The sequence below is a fragment of the Gallus gallus genome, chromosome 1 (assembly GCF_016699485.2).
Source record: "Gallus gallus isolate bGalGal1 chromosome 1, bGalGal1.mat.broiler.GRCg7b, whole genome shotgun sequence".
Classification (NCBI taxonomy): Eukaryota; Metazoa; Chordata; class Aves; order Galliformes; family Phasianidae; genus Gallus; species Gallus gallus.
The window spans coordinates 1,411,362-1,423,479 of NC_052532.1; the positions used below are offsets into that span (position 1 = coordinate 1,411,362).

Genomic DNA, 12,118 nt, shown 5'->3' on the forward strand with positions numbered 1-12,118 from the left:
CCCCTGCTTCTATATTCTTCCACACAGGCATCACCTCATCCAAGAGGACAACAGCTTCAGCCCCTGCCTTCATTCCCATGCACTTCAAGGTTTTGACAGAAAGTGATCATTGGTTACCTATAGACGGGGATTTGAAGGGGTATTTATCAGGAAGGTCGACTCTAACTTTCCATACTCCACCTTCGTATGGTGCTGCAAGGAAAGAAACACAGGTATTAGGCATGCTTCATAACTCAGGAGAGAATAAATGAAACAACAGCAATAAACAAAACACGTCTTTGGAGGAACGCTCAGTCCCACCAGAGGGTAAGATTTCACATTGAACCTCCTATGGTAAAAGCCTTCTGCCTGTACTGTCTCACAAGAAATACTTGATTTTAACCTATACTGCAAAAGATCTCTGCACAAAGGCCCAAGAGCCTTCTTCTAAGCAGAGAGTTTGGAATAAGCTACTTAAATTTAGAGATGTTGCTAAATTAAGGCGTGCTGGAGACGTGACTTGTAATCTAGTCAATGGAAAAGCCACTGTCATTACCAACTCCACAAACATTCAGATGATGGCGATGCAAAATTTAAGCCAGGTCTGGAAGAGTTAAGGATTAATGAGAGCAGTACTGAAAGTCACAGCAGAGGGCTTGGTGGTCAATAACCAAAGCTGCTCAGCACCAAGGAGTGGTTGATTTGCACTGTAATTTCCCCACCCTTGAGAGATCAACCTTTAAGAGCCACCACCCTTGACATCTCACCCCCATATGGATTTGCTCAACTATTCCTTTGCTCCAGAAGGATGTCATGGCACTGAGAAATATGGTTAAATGGGCATGGCTGTGATGGGTTGATGGTTGGACTTGGTGATCACAGAAGTCTTCTTCAACCTGAATGATTCTAGCATTCTATTTAGGGATATGATTTAGTGGGCATGGTGGGGATGGGTTGATGGCTGGACTTGGTGACCTTAGAAGTCTTCTCCAACCTTAATGATTCTACGATTCTATTTAGGAATGTGACGTAGTGGGCATGGCAGGGATGGGTTGATGTTTGGACTTGGTCATCACAGTAGTCTTCTCCAAGCTTAATGATTCTATATCCCCCCCACTACGAACAATTAGCTTGTTTTCATAGACGAGATGGATCATGTACTTACTTCCTTGTGGTCCATAAAACTTCACGACAAATTCATTGAGTCCTCCTAAGATCGTGACTTCGTGTTTGCTCTCAATCCTGATATACTGAGTAAAGGAAAACACTGAAGCAGAGTAGCAAAACCATCAACTCGGAGAGAAGCAACCGGCTGAAAACCTGTGAAACCAAACTGTTTAAGCCCAAATATCCCAAGTACCTGACAACATGCAATGTGAGCACCCTGACACGCATTGCTCACGCTGGATGTTTACCCTCCTGCATGGATTAGAGAAGCAGAGCACTCCTCGATTCCTACTCTGACAAATGTGAGTGCTGATGAATTCCATTCTACTTGGCCGCCTTCGGCGCTGTCAGATGGCCTCCCACAGCTACGATGCAAATTACAGCAATCTCATGTTAATTTGACTTGCAAGACCAAAAAACTCAGTGTCTTTGGAGAGATGGCAGAAGGGTGAGATTCTAAGGCACCAGCAGAATGCTAAAAGAACAACAGTATTTTCCAGCACCTAAAGGAGAGAATCAAAGCGCCAATGCTTTGGGATGAAGGGAATACAAACTGAAAGGTGAGCGATTTCCATTCCACATAAGGCTCAGTTAAGACAATTAGCAGTGATATTTTGGCACCCAAGCTTGCTGAAGAATTCAGCTACCCTTCAGGGTTAATGGATTGTGAATAATATCCTACAGTGATTACCTTTCATCAATAACCTTAATATGAATTACGAGGGAAGCACTGGAAAAGATGGGGCAAGAAGAAATCAAAGGTTTACTGAACTTCAGACTGCTTCAGCTCTGCACCTCTGAGGCAACCCAGCTCTGAGACAAGGGGACAGCCACAAACACGCACCTTACATGCTCCTGACACACCAGGAACTGCTTGGGACCCACCAGCAGGAGCCAATAATTCCCATCACCAGCCACGGTCCCACACTGTGATCTATGGGAAGAGGCTCCTGCATCCCCAAGTGGCCCAGGAGCATGCACACATACCTGTACACACGAGATCCAAGTTTCACCTGCAGTACCCATCAGGATTTACAACAGTTCCTGACGCACAACAACTCTCAGATTGGAGAAGAGTTTTTCCCACAGTTCTGGCTCCAAAAGACTTTGGCTGCAACCACCTTTTTTCTCATTCTCATGGGGAGGGGAGAAAAGTTTACAGCAATTTGGGATCAGGAGATTTCTGCTAGCTGCTCTGCCCTGCAGCTTAGCAGCAAGGAACTTACTGCACCTGGCTGCCACCCAGAACAGCTCACAGAGGGCAGATCAATACCTTTCTGCCCCAAATTCCAGTGATTTCTCCGTTAAAAGCCAGATTTCTCTGCACATCCCTAAAGGATATCCTTCCACATCACCCTGTGGAAAGCACGATGTTATAAACGCAGTCTGAATTCCTTTGAAAACACAAGCACTTGTCTAATGGATAACTACTGCACGTTCAGAAAGGGGCTCTTTCACAAACCCTTTGTGTGTGATGATGCCCAAGAGTGAAACGTTTACTACTGAAGTATGTTAACACTTACGGCAGCTTTGCAGATCAAGTTAAATACAAATGGTTTTAGTTAGGACTAAATCAAGTACCACTTAATAAAAAACAGCTCTCCAAGCCTGATCTTCAGAGCAAACTCCTGAGCAGCTGCAGCATGCGTGCTATTCAGCTGCACAAGTTAATGCTGACCATAAATAAGACAGTTTTCTGCACTGAGACTCAAGTCCAAGTTAGAAAACCTCTTAGCAAGTGATGCAGTGCCATATTTGATTGTTCTCACCGTTGTGACAAGGCCCTGAAACTCCAATTAGTAAGAAGAAAACATGGAGATACGGCACTTTGGTACCTGGTTTAGTGGGGATGGGTCTCGATGCTTAAACTAGATGGTCTCAGAGGTCTGTTTCAACCTTTCAGCAGCTCCAATGCATTTTTCCCAGGATGGTTATTCTTCCATCAGATGCAAGAGGTAGATGGGAGTCCTGGATACAAATCTGTGCAAAGACATCCTAGGACTTCAAAGACCATCAGCATTTATGGGGGAGACCACAAAATCCTCACCTTATCTAAGTCTACTCTGTTCAGATGAACTCCTCCGTGCCCAACAGTGTCTGCTGCTGCACTCATTATGCAGATGAGCAGGAAAAGAACAATCAGTTAATGGAGAAAGGCTTTAATATTCTTGATTCCAGTGGCAATTCCTGCTGGTGTGAGCAGTCTGCCTTGTTTCCAGGACAGGACACACAATGTGTGTATACTGGAGCTAGATTAGAGCTATGTAGCCAGCCTGCAACTCATCCTATATGCTCAAACATTGCATAAAAATACAGCACTCTCTTTCAAAATTCTCAGCTTGCTCCTACAAATCCAGGCAACCAATGGCCACCTTGTCACCTACATACACTGCTTTGACTTTGTGACAAATACAGCGTAAGAGTCGGGAGAGAAGAGCAAAATCTGGACACAGGTTCCTGTTCCTGGTGGATAAAGATTTCAACAGCATTACCTTAAGACCACAGCAACCAGGAGGGAGTCCTGAGGACCTGAAGACAAATTATTTCAAGCCCCACGTCTGTTAAGGGAGTTTTCAGTATGCGTTGAAAATATTTACGTGATGACATGGAAAGCAAAGCCTATTTTCAAATATCAGTTCAGAAGAGGTTGCTAGGAGAGAGACAAAAGGGATTTTTTCCTGCAGCTGATTACAGGCTCCCTATACAGTGCCTGAAACGTGCCAGAAGCGCAAAGGCCAACTGTGTTACCTATTAGCATTACAGTAACATCCAGAGCCCCCTATCAAGATCAAGGGTCTTTTGTTCAGGGATTGAGCTCGTAGGAAATCATTGCTTTGGTCAGAACCAGCAGAGATTTAAAGCATTTTGTGCCAAAGCAGAATGGGCAAAAAAACCCAACCCAACCACACAAAACCTTTCAAATCTGGAGGGTTAGAGACTGACCGAGCATGCCAGAAATAGACCCACTGCTGTGGGTTTGCCTCTCACGTGGTCACGTTCCCATTGCCTCATCCTCCCACGTGGCCTTGTGCAGGGCCACCCACCGCCATTGATCTGAAGCAATCCTGCAGGAATGAAAAGCTCTGTCAGGATACAGCCTTACCCCTAGATCTCCCAAAAATCCCAGATGCACGTCGTGGCCAACAGATGCCAGTCTGTTTGCAGGGCTGAGTGGTTTTTTCCTGGCAAACAAACACTGAGCCTAAATCAAAATACAAAGCATCCCACTCTTAAGTCACCTTGAAATTCACCTGGGCAAATCAGTTTTCCAGCTACAAGTATTACACTGAGAATACTTTTGAGCAATCTGAGCATCCTGATTGAGCTGCAGATGTCTCTGTTCACTGCTGGGGAGTTGGACTAGATGGCCTTTAAAGGTCTCTTTAAACTCATACAATCCGAAAACCCCAGGCTGAACTCCAGGCTAACCACAGTGAGATCATTAAAATCCATTGTTTTTTCCCCCCCAAGTTAGTGATCCTCACTGACACAGCTTTCACTGCTTCTTGGCACACAGCATAACTATTTCTGGTGTAAGTACACTGCAAGGCCAGGCTGGATGGGGCCCTGGGCAGCCTGGTCTGGTATGAAATGTGGAGGTTGGTGGCCCTCCCTGTGGTGGGGGGGGTTGGAGCTTCGTGATCCTTGAGGTCCCTTCCAACCCAAGCCATTTTATAGTTCTATGATACAGTGTATGAATTGTGGTGGAGATACCCAAAATGCTGTCAGGGAAGCACAGGGGCAATTTGCAGTTTGTCCTCATGCACCTGTGGCAAATCCAGATTTTCCTTTGCTTGTATAGGGTTTGTCTGAGAATCCCTCTGCTCTGGAAGGCAAAACTCACCTAAACCCTACAGCAAAGAGAAGGGGAAGTGCAGCACACAGAGGTCCCACTCGCAGTAAGACAACGGCTGTTACTGGAACTGAAAGTGCTCTATAAGCTAGTGAAAAACAAATGAATAATTGAAGAGGAACCTATGCTGGGTTGCTGTTATGGTATATGGATACGCACACTGCTGATACATACACCAAAGGTGGGATTGGGGATTTTGGGAGCAGGAGCTGCCACTCCTCCAGCCTGGTTTGTGTTCTTTGGAGCTCCTGATGAATTCTGTCTGGTTGCTCTGCACTAAACTTCATGCCAAGAAAGTGGAGTAATGAGCATAAGGTAGAAAAGACAAGCCGGCTTAGTTTCCCAGAAGGCATTTTGCATGAGTTGTCCGCTATCAACTGATTCAGAGTCAACTTTTTTTCCCTATAAGGAGGACATTCTGGGCTTCAAAGTGGTCTTCTCCCACCAGAAGTGAAGGTAACGACCACCAGGCAATGCAAGGTGCATCCCACGCCTTGCTGGGTGGAGCAACACCATCCTTATCCTCCAGGAGATGAAGGAACTCACTGTCCCTCCATCCCCCCCCCCCCCCCCCCAATGTTCCCTTGAAAAGTCTCAGTTTGTTAAGGAAAATAGAGAGCAGACAGATGCATATTCTTGCTGTACAGAAAAAAGACTGGAACCAACTTGTCCTTCACAATCAGATTAGATGAGAACACAATTAGTGTCGTTTTGACAGCAGATAACAGGACTGTAGCTCAACTCCAGCTATGCACTGTTGATTAGCGTGCAATTCATTTGCATTTGGAGATGAGGAAGAACATGACACATACAAGCATCAGGCCCTCCGTTTAGCAGGTATCATGAAGCAGGATGAGAAGACGCTCAGAGCCAAAGAAACACCTGCTGATCTGCATCACAGCAGAGCTTTTCTGAGCTATATGGTCTGGTCAGTCCCAGGAGAACTATGATGGAAAGAAATTGCTTGAAACTGTCCTTTGTGAGCACTGCTAAAGAAAGGTTGCATCAGTCAAAGAGAGAAGAAGCTGATGGACAAGATTACTGAATGCGAAAGGACAGTACCAGACCTGGTGGAAGGGATTCAGAACAAAGTGGAGCTGTTGGAGCAGGTCTGGAAGAGAGCCATGAGGATGCTCAGAGGGCTGGAGCACCTCTGCTATGAAGGCAGGATGAGGGACACGAGGGGTTTCAGCCTGGAGAAGATTCTATGCTCTTTAAAGTCCCTTCCAACCCAATCATTCTACCAGTCTCTATGGTCTCTTCCAACCAAACTACTCCAACATTCTACTGTCCTTAAGTCCCTTCCAACCCAAACCATTCTATCATTCTATGATATTTAAGGTCCCTTCCAACTCAACCGGCGACTGTAACACAACAACAACACTCCCTCCACAAGCACCAGGAAATGAAATTTCTTCAAATCTACATAAGAGAGGACACTGAACAAAGAGAATTTAAGTGCAGTTAGTCTATAATAAGTACCTGTGATAAGCAAATCTGTAAAACGGATCCTAGTTGGTGATAACACAGAGGGTGGTGATGCACTGGAACAGGTTGCCCAAGGAGGCTGTGGATGCCCCATCCCTGGAGGCATTCAAGGCCAGGCTGGATGTGGCTCTGGTCTGCTGGTTGGAGACCCTGCATATAGCAGGGAGGTTGAAACAAGGTGATCATTGTAGTCTTTTTCAACCCAGGCCATTCTGTGATTCTACAGCAGTCGGTTTGAAGACGACATGCTATCAGAAAGGAGTAGCAAGGTAGACATAATGTAGAGCAATGGTAGAGGAACATAGGGCCTCCCAAAAGAGCTCTATGCAGCTGCTCACCTGGGAGGAACAAAGGGAAATAACTGGGAACCTTGCACTCTCAGCCACCAAACCAGAGCCACTGCACGGCACAGAATTCAACACGCTGACATCTACAGTCACAGCAGAAACCAAAGTCACATCTAGAAGCCCTGAAGACAGCAGTGTTAATTTACATGGCCACACACCTGCCTCCGAGCTGAGCCATGAGATACGTTTGCATTGCCACGGCTCCCATCAGGAGAAGTTTGTTACCATGGAGATTGTACATACTGGTGGAATGGAGTATTTAACGCACGAATAATCATCAAACTTCTCAAACAAGAGAGAAATTTCAAGTGCATTTGGAGTGAAACAGCAGAAGGAGAAAACACAATCGTTTCTTTTTCCAGTTGGGCTCAGTACAGTTGGTTACCTCTCTTTGAGAGAATTTAAGAAGCTGTAAAACCACAGAATGGAGAGCCTGGCTCCCAACACGTGCTGCACCTGACACCACGTCTAAGATTTAACCACAGGTCAGATGGGCATTCAACAAGAATATATCAGCTCTCCTGAAAGCAGGACGCTTCTCACACGTTCCTGCAGTTGCAGTACTTCACCACTTTTGGCTTCCCAAAGGCATAACTGTTCTAAGAATATTCCTTTCCCACAAGTGAAGCTTTCTGTAGGCTTTACCAACATATTTTTTTTCCACTCCAAGAAACCTACACAGTCATTTAGAAACTGCCACCTCGGTAACAGCAGCACAAAACCCAAAACATACAATATCTCCCCGGGCTGCAAAGCCCCTGGGATACGACATGTTTGTAGTCAACACAGACAGATGCAGAGGAGGTCAGCAGCTGAGCTCCTGCAAGAGCTTTCATTTATGAGAAATCCAGAAATAGCTCAAGCTTTTGATTCTGAATGAGATGAAGAGCTTCACGGGGGGAGGGAGAAAGTGTCAAAGCAAATCTTTTCGTTCTGGTAAACTCAGAGCTATACTGGGTTGAATTTGAAGATTCTTTGGCACTGGACAGCTACCAGTTCTGGAAATGGAATCCTCTTTGTTCCCCTTTACCAGAAATGAGAGTGATGAGAATTGCTGTAATGGACACTTCACACTGGGATGCCTCCCACAAAAATCCCAAAGTCCTCTTCCAACCCTACACCAGCAGATGCCAAGAGCACATGGATATACCCCACAGTGTACTTCGTGCTCATCAAGGTCACATCTGCACGGGTTGGGCTTTTTTGTTAATTGCTTTTAAAGAGTTTTGTAAATAATCAAACCTTCACCTTCAGAACTGAGGCAGCAACACCCATTCACAACAACAGGCAGAGCCAGCTGTGCTTGCACTGTAAACTGAAGCACTGAAGTGGATGGGGATCAGAACGAGGGGTAGGAACTAGATGGTCTTTAAGGTCCCTTCCAACTCAAGCCAACTCAATGGTTCTATGACCTCACATAGCACAGGGGAAGAGCCATTGTGTGGCTTCAAGTTGGATTTCCTACCTCCTCTTAACAGCCCAACCTGAAGTAACAAACAATGCCCCCCCAGACCCACGTGCTTGTTTCGGAGCACATCACACCGTGGCACCTGTGTATTTCTGTTCCTTCTTTACTAGAAATGCATGTTTTTCAAGAACAAGTTCAGTTCTGCTCTTCCTTTTCAGCAGACAAAGCACAGTGACTCACAAGCAGGTGGAAAAATCTATGGGATGAGCAACACCCATGGGGCTGTCCACCCATCATCAGCACTACTCACTTTGCATAGGTACGTCCATTAACTCAACACCGTCATTAATGGACCTGATGGTTCAGCGTCCACATCATGTAAGGGCACATCTGAAATCTCAAACCTGAAGTTCAGATAATCATAGAATGGCCTGGGTTGAAAAGGACCACAATGACCATCTGGTTTCAACCCCCCTGCTATGTGCAGGGTCGCCAACCACCAGACCAGGCTGCCCAGAGCAACATCCAGCCTGGCCTTCAATGCCTCCAGGGATGGGATTGTAACATTCTGAAGTCTTTACAACTCTAAACAAAAAACATATCTCAGGAAAATACATTCTAGAGGAGCAGCTCAGATGGGACTTTCCATACACACACAGTATTTGGCTTTTTATGCCAAACAAATGACCCGAAGGATAGAGCAGGAAGTTTTGTACACTCATAATTGAGCTGGTAGAGTTATGACAACTGCAGTTTCCAACACAGAGCAAACACTGTTTGCTCTCAGGCCAAAGCAGGAGAAAGGGATTTAGGAACGAGCACCTTTCAGACCTTGGCTACACACAGCAGCCAAAGCTTGCAGATGCTCTTCTCTTTCTTTCCAGGTCATCTATGACAAAAAAAAAGTGAAAACATCAAGTAAAATGCAATGTACTAGGAAAGGAGTTCAGCTGTGCTTAAAGAAAAGGTGTAGGAGCTTCAGTTTAGTACACAAACACCTACAGCAACCCAATACACCACTGTCACCTCTACTAAACCACTTTCTTTCTTGTATCCTTAGCATGCAATGGATCACAGTAATGTTTCCTCTGCAGATCCCATGTATACATCCAAGATCCCGGTGCATACAGATGAGATGCACAGTGGTTTTGCCCTACTTTTACTTTCTTCAGCCTATGTGGTCACATGTGTTTAGGGTTTTGTTCATAAAGATGCATCCCTCTCAGCTTTCAGGTTGGATATGAGGAAAAATTTCTTCTCTGCAAGAGTGGTGAGGCAATGGAACAGGCTGCCCAGGGAGGTGGTGGAGTTGCCATCCCTGGAGGTGAAGGCACAGATGGACACGGTCTGTGAGCATGGTGGGAGTGGGATGGGGTTGGACTTGGTGACCTTCGAGGTCTTTTCCAACCTTAATGATTCTGTGATTCTGCATCTGGTCTCAAAGCTGAGGCTCAGTCAGGTCAACTTCCAATAAACACCAATAAAGACATGCTCCAAGGTTAAGCACGGGGTCCAGTCGTGCCATTTCCCAACCATCATGTCACTAAGCACAGCCATGGCACAGCTTCAGTGGATAGTGGCCAAACCACCTGCAAAGAGTTCACCTGTTTATCATCCTTGGAAATTTAGGAAATCAGCTTGGTGCTTCAGCCAGCCCTGCAGCAACCCCTCTTACATCCAATTCTTTGTAGAAAAGCCCATGATAGGAACTTAAATCCTCATCTCTTAATGAGCATTTGTAAAAGTCCGGAGCTCTTCGAAGGGTTTTTTGGCCTTTCCCAAAGGATTAACTGTACAGGATTTTCCTGGCGTTTAAGGTCTGAAGATACACTGTGTTCAAGAGGAAGACATGAAAGAGCCATGCTCGGAGCTTAACAATGATCCCCACACCAGCTTCCTTGTGAAGAAGAAAGGCAAGCTTTCGGGGACAGCAGAGAGGTTGCCAAGGAAGAATCCAACAAAGCATTTGGGCCTTTGTTCGGGGCTGTGAATGCAGCAGCAGGCCTCAGCTCATCAGCTACCAATAAAACCTCATGGGTGCCTGGAAAAGGGGGGTGCCCTGGTGCTGGGACCCCGTCCACGCTGCACTGAGTTATGTGAAATACCTTTTTTTTTAATGCCTTCCAGAGTGGGTCTTGGGCTTGGCAGCTGCAGGAGCAAAAGCACAGTGTCCAGGCTGTCCCTCAGCAAGTAGAATTCCCATTTCAGCTTCTCACAAGGGTACAGTAAAGCTGCTTTGGCACCACCACAATGGCAGGAAGGGAAAAAAAAGGTGTTTTTTGTTTGTTTGTTTGTTTTTTAATAAACAGAAATGCAACCAGCAGAACAGCAGCGGCTGTTGCTAAAAGCATAGGAACATGCAGTCCTCGGTGCTTTGAGCAGGCAGTTTCCTCTGAAACAACCTCCCTGAGCCTGGGGGAAAGCGTGAGCTTTCTCCAGAGGCAGCTGGGAGGTGCTCTCCCCTCTGATAATCTCAGAACACTTGGGGGTAAGTAGTCCCCGTGTCTCTCATCCTAAAGCACAAAGTCCATTTTGGGATGGGCAAACACAAACTCACCCTGTCCTGGTTCCCCAGGTCAGGAGCACATCATCCAGCCCCCTTGTTTCCGAGCCAAGAGCCTGTCCTAGTCCATCTGCCCAGGCTTAATTATCTCCTTCTCTCCCAATTCCCTAACGAGAGGCACATCAGTTAACCGGAGACAGAGCCTGGGGGGGTTATACAAATGAACCATCCCAATTTACGTCCACGGATTTCTGATTGCCAGGGGACAAACACTTGCCTCGAGCTACTCCCTGCAGGAGCAGCAATACCTGAAGTTTGTCACGTGGCTGATAAAAGCAGTTCATTTTAAAATGAGCTCTGTAATCGGGTTTTGCACGCATCATCATAATACAAGCCATTCTATCAATACAAATGCTATTGTTGGCCCGCTGCAATTCCGAGCTCTTAGACCATTCCTGAGCTTTGGAGAGCAAAGGCAGAGCCTTCTTATAATTAGTTAAATTCAGCTGAAGCAGAAGATTCCTTGACATCATCTGTTTGGGTCATCATTATAGAAGGGACAAAGAAACACCACTGCACTAAGTACTAATTAACACACTTCAGTCGTTAGTGGTGCAGCTGCCTGAAAATTTTTGTCACCGAGTTTGAAGTGTCCCCTCCTTCAATGAAGAGCTGAAAAAACCCCCAAAGCTGGCAATGCCACAGAACAAAAAGCCCAGCACTGACCTCCACCAGATGCTCTGAATTACAGGTGACCTCCAGCAGACCCAGCGAGGCTCTCAAAGCCACGCATCTATCGCAGCCCTCCTTTCATAAATCAGAATTAAGAAAACCTGACACACTTGAGGCTGGTTTTGATGACAATATTCCCAATCTACACACACAAAAAAAACCCCAACCCTAATGAACCAACGTGCTGCTGCAAACAAATAGAACCCAGGAACGACCGATGAAGTTAAAATACAGAACAGCTTGGGACTGCAGAACCAGCACATCGCTCTCAGCAGGACTGAAACTTCCCACTGTGCTGTCAGCAGATGTATTACTCTTTCCCCCTCCTTCACTCCTCCCTTGACTATTTTAGCAGAGATGTGGGGCTTGAAAGAACAGTGGTGGGAATGCTTTCTGCTTGAGGTGCCCCAGGCGTGAGCTGCTCTCCCCCACACTGGCACACACCTCCAGGAGCACTGCAATGTGCTCGTGGATGCAGCTGGATGATAAACCATCAGGTTTCTCCTCCCAGGGAAGCGTCACCGGCAACCCAGACAAGGATTCAAGGCAGTAATCCGTGAGGTGAAAAGCTCCAGATCCTATTACTGTGCTCTTCCCTTCCTCTGCTTCATGTGTTGTCACTGAGCAACTCTGCAAGCAAG

At 46.2% G+C, this 12,118-nt stretch overlaps 1 protein-coding gene across 20 annotated transcripts in view; it reads right to left on the reverse strand.

Moving 5' to 3' along the window:
* The window catches only part of UBE2H (ubiquitin conjugating enzyme E2 H), a 44,192-nt gene that overhangs the window by 19,694 nt on the left and 12,380 nt on the right, over positions 1-12,118 (reverse strand). For 11 of the 20 annotated variants that reach the window (XM_046928161.1, XM_046927949.1, XM_046927916.1 and 8 more), the window contains 4 exons: positions 4,090-4,211; positions 2,982-3,126; positions 1,145-1,299; positions 118-192 (listed from right to left, as the gene is read on the reverse strand). Coding sequence is in view for 1 of the 20 variants with exons in the window: in NM_001030647.2 (NP_001025818.1) it covers positions 118-192; positions 1,145-1,221 (152 nt within the window). In the remaining 19 variants the exon portion in view is untranslated. The remainder of the gene's footprint in view (positions 1-117; positions 193-1,144; positions 1,300-2,981; positions 3,127-4,089; positions 4,212-12,118) is intronic. The other 9 variants (XM_046927783.1, XM_046928271.1, XM_046928290.1 and 6 more) reach the window with 3 other exon arrangements.